Source organism: Populus euphratica, unplaced genomic scaffold, assembly GCF_000495115.2.
Source record: "Populus euphratica unplaced genomic scaffold, PopEup_1.0 scaffold258.1, whole genome shotgun sequence".
Lineage (NCBI taxonomy): Eukaryota > Viridiplantae > Streptophyta > Magnoliopsida > Malpighiales > Salicaceae > Populus > Populus euphratica.
This window is the reverse complement of record NW_011500138.1, coordinates 198,139-215,536: the sequence shown is the minus strand read 5'-3', so window position 1 is coordinate 215,536 and position 17,398 is coordinate 198,139. Positions and strand designations below refer to the sequence as shown.

General features: G+C 31.9%; 2 protein-coding genes, 1 long non-coding RNA gene and 1 pseudogene across 3 annotated transcripts; 1 reads left to right on the top strand and 3 right to left on the bottom strand.

The window, feature by feature from the left end:
- Positions 1-111: 111 nt before the first annotated feature.
- On the bottom strand, positions 112-17,275 carry LOC105110558 (replication protein A 70 kDa DNA-binding subunit D-like; annotated as a pseudogene).
- LOC105110555 (uncharacterized) lies at positions 3,481-4,789 on the top strand. Its single transcript, XR_839497.1, has 3 exons — positions 3,481-3,556; positions 3,616-3,681; positions 4,675-4,789. It is a non-coding gene; the product is annotated as an uncharacterized LOC105110555 (long non-coding RNA).
- On the bottom strand, positions 10,081-11,509 carry LOC105110556 (uncharacterized). The gene is made up of 2 exons (XM_011005633.1): positions 11,411-11,509; positions 10,081-11,321 (listed from the first exon to the last, which is right to left on the bottom strand). The coding sequence occupies exons 1-2, from the start codon at positions 11,457-11,459 to the stop codon at positions 10,180-10,182; spliced, it is 1,191 nt and encodes a 396-aa protein (XP_011003935.1). The 5' UTR covers positions 11,460-11,509; the 3' UTR covers positions 10,081-10,179.
- On the bottom strand, positions 11,568-14,597 carry LOC105110557 (uncharacterized). The gene is made up of 2 exons (XM_011005634.1): positions 13,788-14,597; positions 11,568-11,844 (listed from the first exon to the last, which is right to left on the bottom strand). Exons 1-2 carry the CDS (start codon positions 14,572-14,574, stop codon positions 11,828-11,830), a joined length of 804 nt encoding a protein of 267 aa, XP_011003936.1. The 5' UTR covers positions 14,575-14,597; the 3' UTR covers positions 11,568-11,827.
- Positions 17,276-17,398: the final 123 nt, after the last annotated feature.

The following is a 17,398-nucleotide window of genomic DNA, read 5'->3' as shown; positions in this document are numbered from 1 at the left end:
TCAAAATTACAGAGACAGTAGTCATGATAATATAGATTAAGTTATAAACAACATCAAAAGTGAAAATAAGCTGCTAGATTGTTGAGCACTTAAAGGAGATTGCTGTTTGCAAATTATATCAAAATTACAGAGGTAGCAGTCATGTTCTTGCTATAGAAATCCAAATCCAAGTCATTTGTAGAGAAATTGCTAGTTTTCCTGCGATGTAAAGACAATAAATCCAAGTCATTGTTATTTGTATTTTTTGGACATGTTAAATAGCTTTCACAAAAATGTTTATATTCTGTGTTATAGATGCAATTGAAGGTTGAAAATTGTCAACATTTATGCAGTAAATGAAGTTAAATATGTGGATGAAGCAAGATATAAAAATTGACCATGTTTTTTTTTTATATATTATTGTATATACAATTTATGTAATCATTATAAAACTTTTTTCAAAGCAATAAAAATCCTAAACTGAAAAAAAAAACTTTTTTTCTCGAAAAACTCCGGCATCATATTGTTGTGAATATTTCTTGAGGGAAGATGAAAGAGGGGAGCATTTGAAATCATGTGAGAAGAAACGAAACAAAAGTTTCTTGTGACATTAAAACATAATGAAGAAATTAAGTGCAGTGTATGCATGGAGAGTGTGCTTTCAAAGCCTACAGCACCTGAAAGAAAGATTGCAGCCTTGCCTGAATGTGGATTATCCATTGTGCATATCCTGCATCAAGAATTGGCGTCATGGTTCCCCAATCTCTAGGATGACTTTAATTTACAGCATTCACCAAGAAAGTAACCATATTTGTTGCAATTGTTTAAGTAACATATGTACATATATAATTGTAATGATTTCTTCTTTATATGAGTATTTATTGTGTGCACATAATAAATATGTTTTTTTTTAATATTATATTCTTGTTAATATATGTATATCCTTTACTAATTCATTTGTTTTAATGAAAATTATTAATATTGATATATAAATTAGCCAAGGAATGATTTTTTCTCTTTTAAGAATTGTATTCAATGTTATAATTAGCATGTAAAGAAGAGAAGAACTCATCAATTATAAGCTGTGAAGTGAAGAGAAATAGGTAAATGTAAAATAATAAAAGACAAATAGAATTAGAAAATAAATAACAAATAAAAGGCATGTTGGACAAATTGGACAATGATTTATAAGAATGTGAGGTTAAAAATCAAACCTTTGAGGATGATGAGGATGTTGTCCGTTGTTTTTTCAAAGGAGGAAGTGAGTGATCAAATGTCTCAGATGTAGCTATGTCTCCTAAGTTTCCTTGGACTTCAATTGCTTTGTCATGCTCATCTTCATGACTATTGTAATCAAAGGAGTTAAAGAGATGCATGGCAGAAGCATCATAGGTTAAGAACAATCAAATTTAGCACGTGTCAAGGACAAAAAAAAATGTAAAGAAAGTGTGAGGAAATGTAAACTTGCCTAAGTTGCTGTGTTGCAGCTTCAAAATCAAGTGCACGTCGTGCTTCACTGTTTATGCTTGTTTCCTTGTTTGGTGATATGTTCTGAGGTGGTGTCTCCAAGGAATTAGGAGCAATCGTAAGTTGTGTGATAGTAGTTTGTGGAGTTAATGGAGCTATAAGAACTTGTTTCATAGAGCTTAATGGAGTAGATGTCTTGGATGTAGCAGATGATTTAGTTTCTGGAGTTGGTGTTTCTAAAAGATGGATGCTCTTATTTGTGGTGTCGTCAAAGATATTAGTAATGATAACCTCACATCTGTTGGTGATGGATCTGAAAGCACCAAATCGAAGCTGAAAAATCATGCTTTTGTTCAACTTTGCTGCCATGGCAGGAGGAAGAACTGAGGGATCAATAAATTTTTTATCATAGACATAATGATGGGCTGATGATCCAAAAAAGTTCTCCGCGGTTTTCCCAAATAGAAGAAAATTAGTGACATCTTCTCCATCGGTAACAATGCATTCTAAGCGAAACCTATAATATAAAATTGATGACATGTTCATTAATAAGAAGTTTATGATAATGTATCCGAGGAATATTATTTTTTAATCTAACATCTTAGTATTGCTTTAGTTGTGAAATTAGATGAGTTACCATGGGACTGGAAGAGAGGTGATAGCATCATGATCCATGCAACGTGTAATTTTTTTCGCCCCCACTAAGTTTTTTGTTGCATTTTGGACAGCTTGGATACCACCAGCCATTGGGAAAATCAAAGTCAACAATCAAAGCTTGATAGGTGAATCTTAGATGCTGGTAATGACAAGAAAATATATGTTTTAGGAATGTGGTTAAATGAAATTTAAAAAACTAATTATATGAAGAAGGTAAAGCATGTTATCAAAGCTAATAATAAAAGGGTTTAAAAAGTAACCTTGTGCTCATAAGGATTCATACAAAGAATCTCATGTATTGTTCTTCTATTTTCTTTGATTTGTTCCTCTATCGATAAAACAATATTTGATGATGAAGGGAGTTGTTGTATTTCAACAGGTAGTTGTGCAAAGCTGCATGTACAATCAATTAAAAAAGATGGTGAAAAAATAATTAATTAGAAAAAAATTGATAATGGAAAAGCATAAGAGGGATGGTTGATATTGGAATAACTTACAAATGTTTATATGCTAAGCATTCTGGTATGTCCGGATTGAAGTACCAAAGAGAGGCGGTTGTACTGTTAAGATTTGGTTTTCCTTGTGAACAAAAGAGTTTTTTGTAATAAAATGAAAGGAGAATTAGTTGGATCAGAATGAAAATAAAAATCTTAAAAAAAATTATTTTTAGAAAAAAAATTAAATGAAAGTTAAGATTATCTTTAAATTCTGTGACACGAAATCCAGCAAACGCAATAATAACAGGAGATGGTAGGTTATGAAGAGCGAGTTCATTAAAATCTCTAGCACTATCACCCCAAAGAGTTATGCGAAGCTCCTCACCACTTTGAAAGAAAATACAAAACAAATTGGATCAATAAGCTTGATAAAAGTAAGGTAATTTGCATTTAATTTTTCAACTCACCGAATGTTCTCAAGCATGAATTCTCTCTTATTTTCGAGCGTCTGTCCATGCACCATAACTTGTTCAAGTGGTTGCAATGCTTTAAGTCTTCCAAGGACATCTTAAAAAACAGGAATGAATGCCTTTAAGTGATGTTATCAAGTTGAGTTCAATAATAGAAATCTTTTATAATAGGCTAAATGAATGAAGTAAATGCTAAACCTGTAGAAAAAAAAATAAACACATTGTAGTGTCCCTGCACTTTGGTGCGAGTGATCTTAGGTTACGTGTATGGAGACGTAATTTTTTTGCAAGAATGAAAATAACATCTATTGGAAAGAAGTGATTGCTAGGTAATGATGAAGAGAATTGAAGCCAAGTCTAGTATGAAAGCTTTGATAATATAGATTAAGTTATAAACAACATCAAAAGTGAAAATAAGCTAGCAGATTGTTGAGCACTTAAAGGATATTGTTGTTTGCAAATTATATGAAAATTACAGAGACAATAGTCATGATAATATAGATGAAGTTATAAACAACATCAAAAGTGAAAATAAGCTGCTAGATTGTTGAGCACTTAAAGGAGATTACTGTTTGCAAATTATATCAAAATTACAGAGGTAGCAGTCATGTTCTTGCTATAGAAATCCAAATCCAAGTCATTTGTAGAGAAATTGCTAGTTTTCCTGCGATGTAAAGACAATAAATCCAAGTCATTGTTATTTGTATTTTTTGGACATGTTAAATAGCTTTCACAAAAATGTTTATGTTCTGTGTTATAGATGCAATTGAAGGTTGAAAATTTTGTCAACATTTATGCAGTAAATGAAGTTAAATATGTGGATGAAGCAAGATATAAAAATTGACCATGTTTTTTTTTTATATTATTGTATATACAGTTTATGTAATCATTATAAAACTTTTTTCAAAGCAATAAAAATCCTAAACTGAAAAAAAAACTTTTTCTCTCGAAAAACTCCAACATCACATTGTTGTGAATATTTCTTCAGGGAAGATGAAAGAGGGGAGCATTTGAAATCATGTGAGAAGAAACGAAACAAAAGTTTCTTGTGACATTAAAACATAATGAAGAAATTAAGTGCAGTGTATGCATGGATAGTGTGCTTTCAAAGCCTACAGCACCTGAAAGAAAGATTGCAGCCCTGCCTGAATGTGGATTATCCATTGTGCATATCCTGTATCAAGAATTGGCGTCATGGTTCCCCAATCTCTGGGATGACTTTAATTTGCAGCATTCACCAAGAAAGTAACCATATTTGTTGCAATTGTTTAAGTAACATATGCACATATATAATTGTAATGATTTCTTCTTTATATGAGTATTTATTGTGTGCACTTAATAAATATGTTTTTTTTAATATTATATTCTTGTTAATATATGTATATCCTTTACTAATTCATTCGTTTTAATGAAAATTATTAATATTGATATATAAATTAGCCAAGGAATGATTTTTTCTCTTTTAAGAATTGTATTCAATGTTATAATTAGCATGTAAAGAAGAGAAGAACTCATCAATTATAAGCTGTGAAGTGAAGAGAAATAGGTAAATGTAAAATAATAAAAGACAAATAGAATTAGAAAATAAATAACAAATAAAAGGCATGTTGGACAAATTGGACAATGATTTATAAGAATGTGAGGTTAAAAATCAAACCTTTAAGGATGATGAGGATGTTGTCCGTTGTTTTTTCAAAGGAGGAAGTGAGTGATCAAATGTCTCAGATGTAGCTATGTCTCCTAAGTTTCCTTGGACTTCAATTGCTTTGTCATGCTCATCTTTATGACTATTGTAATCAAAGGAGTTAAAGAGATGCATGGCATAAGCATCATAGGTTAAGAACAATCAAATTTAGCACGTGTCAAGGACAAAAAAAAATGTAAAGAAAGTGTGAGGAAATGTAAACTTGCCTAAGTTGCTGTGTTGCAGCTTCAAAATCAAGTGCACGTCGTGCTTCACTGTTTATGCTTGTTTCCTTGTTTGGTGATATGTTCTGAGGTGGTGTCTCCAAGGAATTAGGAGCAATCCTAAGTTGTGTGATAGTAGTTTGTGGAGTTAATGGAGCTATAAGAACTTGTTTCATAGAGCTTAATGGAGTAGATGTCTTGGATGTAGCAGATGATTTAGTTTCTGGAGTTGGTGTTTCTAAAAAAATGGATGCTCTTATTTGTGGTGTCGTCAAAGATATTAGTAATGATAACCTCACATCTGTTGGTGATGGATCTGAAAGCACCAAATCGAAGCTGAAAAATCATGTTTTTGTTTAACTTTGCTGCCATGGCAGGAGGAAGAACTGAGGGATCAATAAATTTTTTATCATAGACATAATGATGGGCTGATGATCCAAAAAAGTTCTCCGCGGTTTTCCCAAATAGAAGAAAACTAGTGACATCTTCTCCATCAGTAGCAATGCATTCTAAGCGAAACCTATAATATAAAATTGATGACATGTTCATTAATAAGAAGTTTATGATAATGTATCCGAGGAATATTATTTTTTTTATCTAACATCTTAATATTGCTTTAGTTGTGAAATTAGATGAGTTACCATGGGACTGGAAGAGAGGTGATAGCATCATGATCCATGCACGTGTAATTTGTTTTCGCCCCCACTAAGTTTTTTGTTGCATTTTGGACAACTTGGATACCACCAGTCATTGGGAAAATCAAAGTCAACAATCGAAGCTTGACAGGTGAATCTTAGATGCTGGTAATGACAAGGAAATATATGTTTTAGGAATGTGGTTAAATGAAATTTAAAAAACTAATTATATGAAGAAGGTAAAGCATGTTATCAAAGCTAATAATAAAAGGGTTTAAAAAGTAACCTTGTGCTCATAAGGATTCATGCAAAGAATCTCATGTATTGTTCTCCTATTTTCTTTGATTTGTTCCTCTATCGATAAAACAATATTTGATGATGAAGGGAGTTGTTGTATTTCAACAGGTAGTTGTGCAAAGCTGCATGTACAATCAATTAAAAAAGATAGTGAAAAAATAATTAGTTAGAAAAAAATTGATAATGGAAAAGCATAAGAGGGATGGTTGATATTGGAATAACTTACAAATGTTTATATGCTAAGCATTCTGGTATGTCTGGATTGAAGTACCAAAGAGAGGTGACTGTATTGTTAAGATTTGGTTTTCCTTGTGAACAAAAGAGTTTTTTTGTAATAAAATGAAAGGAGAATTAGTTGGATCAGAATGAAAATAAAAATCTTAAAAAAAATTATTTTTAGAAAAAAAATTAAATGAAAGTTAAGATTACCCTTAAATTCTATGACACAAAATCCAGCAAACGCAATAATAACAGGAGATGGTAGGTTATGAAGAGCGAGTTCATTAAAATCTCTAGCACTATCACCCCAAAGAGTTATGCGAAGCTCCTCACCACTTTGAAAGAAAATACAAAATAAATTAGATCAATAAGCTTGATAAAAGTAAGGTAATTTGCATTTAATTTTTCAACTCACCGAATGTTCTCAAGCATGAATTCTCTCTTATTTTCGAGCGTCTGTCCACGCACCATAACTTGTTCAAGTGGTTGCAATGCTTTAAGTCTTCCAAGGACATCTTAAAAAACAGGAATGAATGCCTTTAAGTGATGTTATCAAGTTGAGTTCAATAATAGAAATGTTTTATAATAGGCTAAATGAATGAAGTAAATGCTAAACCTGTAAGAATTCTGGAGCTTTTTGATTTGGTCAGAATATGTGCATAGTCAATAAAATTAAAGTAGTATCTAGGAACATGAGGTGTAATAGCTTCAATGCCTGTAATTTTTGTGTTAGATTTGAGATCAATTACAGCATCATAGGCAGCAACTGTGTTTACTACTCTGTTTTCATAAGTATAGAATCCTTTGATTTCATAGTGATTTCCTTCAATAATTGTTGCTGCAAATGTTAGGAGATCCTATAGAATCCTTTGATTTCATAGTGATTTCCTTCAATAATTGTTGCTGTAAATGTTGGGAGATCCCTTGTTTTAGCTAAAGCTTGAATAGCTCCACCCTATATATATAAGAGATTAATATTGAATGAAAAAAATAATTGTTCACCATTCCAACAACCAAATGGATTAGAATTTTTAATGCAATATGTAATAAGGTTTAGAATTTTGAATGCAATATGTAATAAGGTTTTGTAAATTATTTAAAGAAGAGTTTTGATGACATTAGAAGTGAGGTATTGGTACTACTGGAACATTAAGTTAAAGGAATGATTTTAATAATGAATTTAAGAGATTTTATGTCTTAATATTTCTTAGAATGTTTAAATTGGTTGTTATGTATACAATCTATGAATTTGAAGGAAGATTTTCTAAGTTAACAAACATATATTGAGGTGAAGGTAAAACATTATTTCTAGTAGGATGCACATATATTATAATTAATTATTGTAGACCATTGTATAAATGAAAGCTGTATATAAAAGATATATAGAATAAAAGATAAATATAGTTCTTGGTTGCTTGTAAATTCTTGTGTATAACTTGGTGTAATATACCTGGTAAATCGTGGCTCTAGTATGGAGTTGTAACTGAGATTTCCATGGTGAATTGGTGTAGTTAATAGTGAATGCATCATAAAATCTCTCAAAGTTTTAGATTAAATCATGTCAAGTAATAGAATATATAAAACTTACCTGAGCTCTATGAAATTTTCTATGGATTATAGAAAGTAAATGCTATGCTTAGGGTTTGTCTGGTTTTTTAAACATGTAGAAAACAAAGTTGATTGTAAATTATAAATGGATGCTAAAAATTCATTATGTTATTTTTTTTTTACAATTTCAATATTGAAAAAGTTTTTTCCATAAGTTGAATAAGCAATTACTGGTTTAGTGGTGAACTTAATTATAGCTTCATAATAATTAATTAAAAAGGAAAGGAAACTTGGTTTTCGATAGGGAATCTTAAGTTAAGTGAAAAAAATGTTAAATTGCCAAAATAAAGAAAATATTCAGAAATGAGTGGACATGTATTATTCAAACATTTAAATATATGAAAAATAAAATTTATTAGTGGTTATATCTTCATGATAAATTATACCTGATTGTCAACAAAAACACAATTAAAACTGCTTGGCTGACCATTAAATTTTGCAATCCAAACTCGACAGGCCCTAGCTCGTAATGAAGGGTAGAAGTTGTATTTTTTAAACTGTTTTATAGGTAGAGCCATTGTCCTACAAATGATTAACAAAAAACAACATTAGGAGCAATGATAAAAATAGTAATGCTAATATTAATAAAAAGAATGAGATGTATGACAAATATTTAATTTAAAATGAATGGGGAAAAACAAAAAATGGAAACATGCCCAAATTAAAAATGATGAATAAAAAAAAACAATTTCTTTTATAAAAAGCATCACCTTAGAAAAGAAAAAAAGATAGGGAGTAAAAGATTGACAATTAAATAACACGTGGTTCCGAGAGATTAAGACACTGATAAAGAGCTAAGAACATCTTTATACACAATGTTTTTCACATAGATTGAATGATTTCCTTCAGCATCGCATGTGATAATCTTTAGTCCTTGTCTTGATGTAACCCGTGAAAGAGCAACATATAATTATCCATGAGTGAAAACTTGATCCTTGAGAAAAACCCCGACAACTTTCAATGATTGTCCTTGACTTTTATTTATTGTCATGGCATAACACGGTCTTATAGGAAATTGTCTTCGTTTAATTGTGAATGGACATTTTGCATCATTTATTGGAAAAACAATCCTTGGAATAAATACACGATTTCCAATAGAAGACCCTGTTATTATTTGAGCTTCTATGACCCTCTCAGCAAGTTGCGTAACAATAAGTCTTGTTCCGTTACATAAGCCAGCTGATAAATTAAGATTGCGTAAAAGCATTATTGGTGTGTCAATTCTCAAGGAAATTGTGTGGGATGGCACTCCATTGAACTCAAGTTGATTGATAAATTCAACGGGATACAAAATATCTGCATTATCACCATCGCTCGATGTTTTGCAAACAGTATCATTACTTAGGTAAATCCGCTTCATTCCTGGCAACATGTTTAAGATAAAATCATTGATTTCAGAAACTGTAGCATTTCTTGGAGTTACAATTGCTCTCTCTCTAAAATAGCATGGATTAATATTGATATCACGAATAGAGGGATATACAGCTGAAACAATTGCTAATATGGGGTTAGATCCAGGTTCAAGCAAAAGATCTTGCGGTATTTTAATCATGGATGCATCAGAATCATCAGGGAATAAAGCATCATGTTGAGTTCCATCACCAATTGCAAGAATCCAGTTGGCAAAAATAGCAAGCTCTTTCTTTTGATCATTTGAAAGTCCATTGGATGATAGCCTCATATTCTCTGTAAGAGTGAGAACTTTAAATTTAGACCACAAAACAGAGCTGCAAAGAGATGCATGAACAATGTCTTCCTTTGTTCCTCCGAGAATAACAGGTAAAATCTGTCTGAAATCTCCTCCTAACAAAATTGATTTCCCACCAAATGGTTTATCATTAGGCAAGTCATTACCATTTGTTAAGACATCACGAAGTGAGCGGTCCAATGCTTCAAAGCAACACCGATTATTCATTGGAGCCTCATCCCATACAATTAGAGAGGTCATTTCTAGAAGGCATGCAAGATCAGTTTTTTTTTTAATCTCGCACGATGAAGTATCAGAAACAGTAAGGGGGATCTTAAATCTTGAATGAGCTGTGCGGCCACCAGGAAGCAAAAGTGATGCGATACCCGATGATGCAACAGCAAGGACAATCAAACCATCTGATCTCAACCGATTAATTATTGTCTGCCATAAAAATGTTTTCCCAGTTCCTCCATGGCCATAAACAAAAATTAAGTCTTGTCTTTTTTCAAGGATAGATCTAACAACACAATCATAAACATTTAGTTGACATTGATTGAGTTGTGGGAAAGCTGACATATAAGATCTGCAATATCGTAGTTAAGCTCTTCTCTTAAAAGCTTATTCTTTATTTCTGACAATAAACACGCATCAGACATTGGAAGCTTGTGTTTTTCAAGAGATGTGCCAGCAACATTGAAGAGAAGCTCAAGCTGATATAGAACATAGTTTTTAAGCTCAACATCGAATAATTTAAGATTAGGCATGACAAAGCTAGACTTGAAACGGGTGATAATATCATCATACATTGAGCGTCAGAATTTACTGAACAAAACTTCTGGATCAGCAACATCACAGAAAAGAACAACACTGACAAAGAGATTCCTAATTTGAGGAGATGTTGCAGTAGCCATGGCCTCACAAAAGACGTCCTCCCATTCTTTATCATCCCCTAAAAGTCCCAAGGTCTTGCAAGCAAGTTGAAATGTTGGATGCACAACACCCGAAACATTTTTTAGATAATCAAAGCTTAACGCTCCTCTTACATGGTTAAGGAGTAGTCTTAGAAAATAGAGCTCTCCTGAAGCAGGGTGAACATATGTTAATCGACCAAGACTAAAACCTTTTGATCTTGGAATCCATTCTTTTTTACCAGGATCCCAAATATATTTATGTGGAAATTCTGAGTAGTAAAGTTGACGTGCTTCATGATCGATTCTATTACGTGCAAACCATTCTGTGAGCATTGTTTTTTTAATACCTGGTTTTTGAAGTACTGATGGTAGAGTTTCATTTCCCGAGTAAACAACATTTTGATGCAATGGCAAATGGATTTGAAGTCGCTCAATAGGAGGTGATCTTGAATGTATTGGAAATTCTAGAAGACGCCAGACCGCTTCATATGGGCATATAAAACGACAATTCATATACGTATGGATCTCATCAGCACGATCTTTTTCAACAACAACTCTACATCTGTTAGAGCCCTTGCTTATGTACTTAAAAAGATACTTAATTAACATTGACTGACAACAGATCTCAATATTTATGTGGGCATTGTATCGTAATAAGAGTTCCCTATTATATGGAACAACATATCTGTTATTGAGCTGAATGCCATTTTTGATAACAAAATTGTCTTTAAGATCACGACGTCTGTAATAAACAAAGCCATTATCATCAAAAACTGTTTGTGTCTTGAATTTTTTTGGGAATTTTTTTGAGCAAATTCCCTCGTTCATGCACTGAGATTTTAGATTTGCAAGACCACATGGACCATGCATCATGAATCTTGAAACAATTTCATAGAATTTTGGATCTGTAAATTTGTCAGGGATTTCAGCTGAAACAATGGAATCAACATCTTCAGGTGTACGACATTTAAAATTTGAGTGTAGCCAAATCAATATATGAGTGTGTGGCAAACCCCTCTTTTGAAAGTCAATTGCACAAACATCTACAAAATAAAAATAAAACTAAGCCAAACAATCCTAATAAGAATACAAAGTTGTAATGTTTAGAAGAAATGAGATAAAGATAAGGCACCTGCAATTATCTGACCAAAAGGCTTGCCTGATTTTATGAAGGCTAACATATCAATAACCTTCGATCTAAAAATACGTGTAATGATATCAGGCTTGTCTTCATGTTTGTAAATTCAACCTTTCATAAGCTCCTTTCGTATCTCCGGCCAATTAACATTACATGTGAATGTAATAAATAGGTCAGGATTTCCATAGGCTCTACATATAGCCATTGCATCTTGATAATTATTGATCATATAACGTGGCTACCAGTTAAAGAAGATGGAACAATGATTTTCCCAGCTGAGAAACCTTCAACATCCCCATTAAACACAGCTTCATGGATACCTTTATAAACTTCTGTACGTAAATCTTTTTTATTAGCTCTGATATAATCAAGACGATCTTCTTCAACATTAACAAATGCATCGACCAAGAATTATTGGTACAAACGACCTCCTTTAATGATGGTTGACACGACTAAAAGGTTGATGTCTTCTCCCAAGTGCAGGAGTGTCGAAGTAATAAATAACCCGGCAAGACCGGGGTCGAACCACAGGGAGGTTAATTGTACAAATTATAAACAACAATTATAAAACAACATTAACAACAACAATAATAATAATAATAATAATAATAATAATAATAATAATAGTATTAATAGTAGTAGTAGTAGTAGTAATAATAATAATAATAATAATAATAATAATAATAAAGAAGGAGAAGAAGAAGAGAAGATGATGATGAGAACTTGGAGATGGAATATTAATATAAGGATTAAACAATAATAATAACAAATGTCAAGGTTAGAGGTTCCACTAATGGTATATCAAACAAGTATAGTATAAACTCTTATTATTGAATTGGAAACCACACACAAAGGAGGTTCCAATCATATTATATATTGTTAACATGATTACATTAGTCATCTTATTCAATTAATGCTAATACTTGTATATCTCGTCAAGCATTCATGATTATAACTTATGTTAACAACAAATCAAGTTCCTTTCATAGCTTAGGTGTCGGTTATACCATACATTATGGGCTATGAAAGTGCCAAGCATTTTTTGTACCAAGTGTTATACAACATAAATCAAGATTAGTCATTTAACAAGCAAAGTATTAAAGAGTGAACAAGATAAGCAATATAAAACATGTTAGTATCAAACATTAAAGTCCATATTAAGTTTACATTATACTTATTCTCACACCATTAGTGTAACCTTTTTACCTTGACATAATTAACTTAGCTAGACATAATGAAAAAAAGAAAAATAGATAAACAAAATAACAACATAAAAGTTAACTAAGTAAAGGAAAGGAAATGAAAGGCATAAACTTAATATTAATGAAAACAAAGCATAAAAAATACAAAGAGAGAAAGGAAGAGCATGATCTTGATCTGGAAACCAAGATGCCTAAATGCATGGCAAGTGCCTCCTTTTATAGGCCAAAATTGGGAACTATTGATTTGATGACTAATTGATAAGTGGGTGGCCAACTTTTGACTTGGTGACAATCCTTATCTTCTCTTGTCTGCCCAAAACGTTATTGATAACGTCAAAATTAGAGCCAGTTGCAAACATGAAAGTTGTAGGCAATTGTCTCAGCTATCTTATGTAACAAATTTAGCTTATTTGGACTTCTAGAACTCCAGATATGGCTAAAATACCGAACAGTGCTCGGGCTGGAAGACAGATTCGGGCTTCTTTGTTGTTGCTACAATTTGGACTTGATAATGGCCTTTTTAGATCTTGGGCTCCATATGAAAGTTGTAGGCCTATGTCTTACCTTTCCATCCATATAAATTGGACCTAAATCTGAGATCTGTAGCTCCAGATATAACCCAATTACCGAACAGTGTTCCGGTTTGGATTGCACCGACATCTCTTCTCTAAGTTTGACCATCTCTTTATCCATGCAATTTAAGTTCTTCAAGTCATCAATCAATCCTTTCATTTATGTGATAGACCTGCATTAAAAATAGACATTTACCACAAATTATAGGTATCTTATATTATTAGATACATTATTATAAAACATATTTTAGTTAAGGAGTTATTGATACTTCAAGTGCAAAATGATGATATAAAACCATGATAAAAATGCACTTTTAAGTACTAATCACAGTAATAAATAGGTCAGGATTTCCATAGGCTCTACATATAGCCATTGCATCTTGATAATTATTGATCATATAACGTGGCTACCAGTTAAAGAAGATGGAACAATGATTTTCCCAGCTGAGAAACCTTCAACATCCCCATTAAACACAGCTTCATGGATACCTTTATAAACTTCTGTACGTAAATCTTTTTTATTAGCTCTGATATAATCAAGACGATCTTCTTCAACATTAACAAATGCATCGACCAAGAATTATTGGTACAAACGACCTCCTTTAATGATGGTATTATCGCACCCAGGCCTTTCATTGATAAGGTAAGCATAATAAGCTCGCATCGGAACTCTTGACCTTTTCCTTGTTTTTTCAAGTCCATGATCAACAAACATAATATTACAGGAGTAGCCATCTTCACCATAAGGAAACAAAAGGGGATACTGTAATGCCATGAATTTTGGATGTAATTTTGAGATCCTTTTTAAAGAACCTGAGAAGCATTCAATAATTATATCTCGTTCCGAGAAAAAATCTCCAATATCTCCAACAACTAATCCACCAATGTCATTTGATGTAGGATCATCATATTGGCGTGAATCATGGCTTCGCTTTCCAAGTAAGCGAAGTTTATAATCAACAGATTGAATATTTTGAGTTTTGTCTCTAGCTTTGCGAAATAATTTGGCAAGCTCATTCGTTTCATCAAGCATTCTTAAAAGATCCACAACAATGTTCTCATCTAAAGATGATGATTTGGAGTTTCTTGTAAATGGTAAAAGTCTATTTGCAACTTCGTGAGCAGTGTCAAACACGTAGAGCTGTGCAAACTTTGGAGATTCTCCATCTACAGGTAAGAGAGAGCCCATTAAATGATGACAATGACCACTTATCTTAAACACATATGGAGCTGGTTGATCATTAACAGAAGTATCAATCTTTGCGCCCATTGATGTGAAAGCAAACATAGAGTTATAAGCTCGTATATTATCCCGAAATTTTTTTGAGGCAGAACCATTGCTGGGATCAAGAAGAAAATCAAGAATTGGAGGAGTTGGTTGCATAGCTGGAAGGGAAACTCGACCATTAAGGCAACAAAGTGAGAAAGATGGATTCTTTTTGGATGAACGTGCAAGACGTTCTTGGAGCCAAAAAAGCGCATTACAATGGCGACATGTAAAAGTCTTATCACCAAAGTCAACATACTCGCATGTTTCCCCTAGAAATTACAAAGAAAATGAAAGATAATGAAAAAAAGAGAACATGAATGATATAAGGTATAAAAAAATGAATGAGAGTTGGGGAAATTTCAAGGTAAACTCACTTTTTCATTTTTTTTGGTATTCAGATTGGCCAACCAATAGGCTTTGATAAGCAATTGGTCCATGTGTGGTGTTAGTCTCAAAGCTAGTATTGTTATTGACATTTTCATCGAAGGGAAATCCATATGCAAGATGTGCCTGACTTGTTGATGCTATTGATGAAGAGGTGCTATTATTCGAGATTGAATAATTTCCTTGTAAGGAAGTAGAACATGATGCATCATCATCAGTAGTATGTAAAAGCGAGTGGTCATTGGTTAGATGATCAGAGTTGTACGGTGTTGCTTGTGTGAATGAAAAAATTTTATCGCCCAAATTTCCTTCACTATAAATATGGCTTGTTGAGTTGTATGGTGAAGAAACACCAGGTCCAACATCATGGAATGGTTGTAATCTTTGTCGATTGCTAGTCATAAAGTCGTTGCTTCTAAAAGTTAAAAGATAAATTTAAATGATCAAAGATAGGCAATCAAGGCAATTTTAATAACATGGTTAGAATTGAGAATATAAATGGAAAAGAAATAAAAATTCCATAAAAGAATAAGAAATCAAACAGAAAATTTAATCATGAAATAGAGGAAACATGAACACATGAAAAAAATCACATTGATTTGAAAAAAAATGAAGCATAAAATGGAAAATACAAATACAGCAACAAAGAAAGCATGAAAAATATACGCTAAGTTTGAAAATAAAGGTGCACCTGTAGCTGCAGTAAGACAGGAAAAATGTGGTGTTTTAGCTTCCTGTAACGTGGAGATAGTTGAACAATAATTGGAATAACAGACCTGCAACAAATGGTAAAAAATAAAAAGTCACGAAGCAAATTTAAATTTATGAGGTGGATAATAACAGCAACAACAAAAATACATGTGATTACAAAAATTGCAAGCAAACAATTATGAAAAATATGTTCATTCTGCTGCAAAATTCAGAGTTTTTGCAATGGAAAGAAGCAAATGTAATAATAAAGAAAGTGTGTGACATTTGTTGCAATAAACAGAGGTGGTATGAAATGAACATTTTTTTTCTCAACAAATTCTCGGTGTAAACCAATTAAGCTACAAATTATATGCAATCGAATTCAAAACATAAAACGTGTTCATTATGCTGTAAAATTTAGAGTTGTTCCAATAGAAAGAAGAAAATGAAACAAAATAAAGAAAATGAGTGGAAATTGTTGCAATAAATAGAGGTGCTACAAAATGAACAAACTTTTTTCTCACCATATCCTTGTTGTAAACCAATTTAGTCACTAATTATATGCAATGCAATTAAAGGCATTAATTCAGCCTCCAATTACATGCTCAAATTAAAATCATGGGAATCAACAACATAATCTTAACAAAGAAATTTTTTTTCATGCAAGCATTGTTGAAAATAAAATTAGTCGGTCATCATATGTAATTGAATCGAAAAGCCTTGACATGAGCAATGTATACATGTGATTACAAAAATTGCAAGCAAACAATTATGAAAAATATGTTCATTCTGCTGCAAAATTCAGAGTTGTTGCAATGGAAAGAAGCGAATGCAATAATAAAGAAAGTGTGTGACATTTGTTGCAATAAACAAAGGTGGTATGAAATGAACATTTTTTTTCTCAATAAATTCTCGGTGTAAACCAATTAAGCCACAAATTATATGCAATCAAATTCAAAACGTAAAGTGTGTTCATTATGCCGTAAAATTTAGAGTAGTTCCAATAGAAAGAAGAAAATGCAACAAAATAAAGAAAATGAGTGGAAATTCTCGCAATAAATAGAGGTGCTACAAAATGAACAAAAATTTTTCTCACCATATTCTTGTTGTAAACCAATTTAGTCACTAATTATATGCAATGCAATTAAAAGCATTAATTCAGCCACCAATTACATGTTCAAATTAAAATCATAGGAATTAACAACATAATCCTAACAAACAAATTTTTTTTAATGCAAGCATTGTTGAAAATAAAATTAGTCGGTCATCATATGTAATTGAATCGAAAAGCCTTGACATGAGTAATGTATATTGTTGTGGAGAAAATAGAATAAAAAAAATAATGGTTAAGCACAATGTTGTTAATGATTCCAACCATATTATACGAAATCAAATCTAAAGTGATAATTCAATTGCCACTTATATACAATTTAATTCAAAATCTAACAAAAACTAAATCGTAAGGTAATGGTTTATAATTTTCCAATCAAGGTAATTTTAATAATATGACAAAAATTGAAAATTTCAATGGAAAACAATTAAAAGCAAACTACTTAATGAAAGAATAAGATTAAAAAATTGACCAAAAAAGTTAATTATGCAATAAAGGAAACATGAACATATATAAAAATCCAAATTAATTCATAAAAAAGCAAGCATTTAATGGAAAAGAAAAATACAATGACAAAGTTGCAGGCAAAAAACAGGTCAAGTTTGAAAATAAAGGTATACCTAGAGCTTGAGTGAGACAGGAAGAAGGTGGTGTTTCAATTTCCTACAACCTGGAGATAGTTCAACACCAATTGAAATAACATGCCTATAACATATGGTGAAAAATAGAAAGTTAGCAAGGAAATTTGAACTT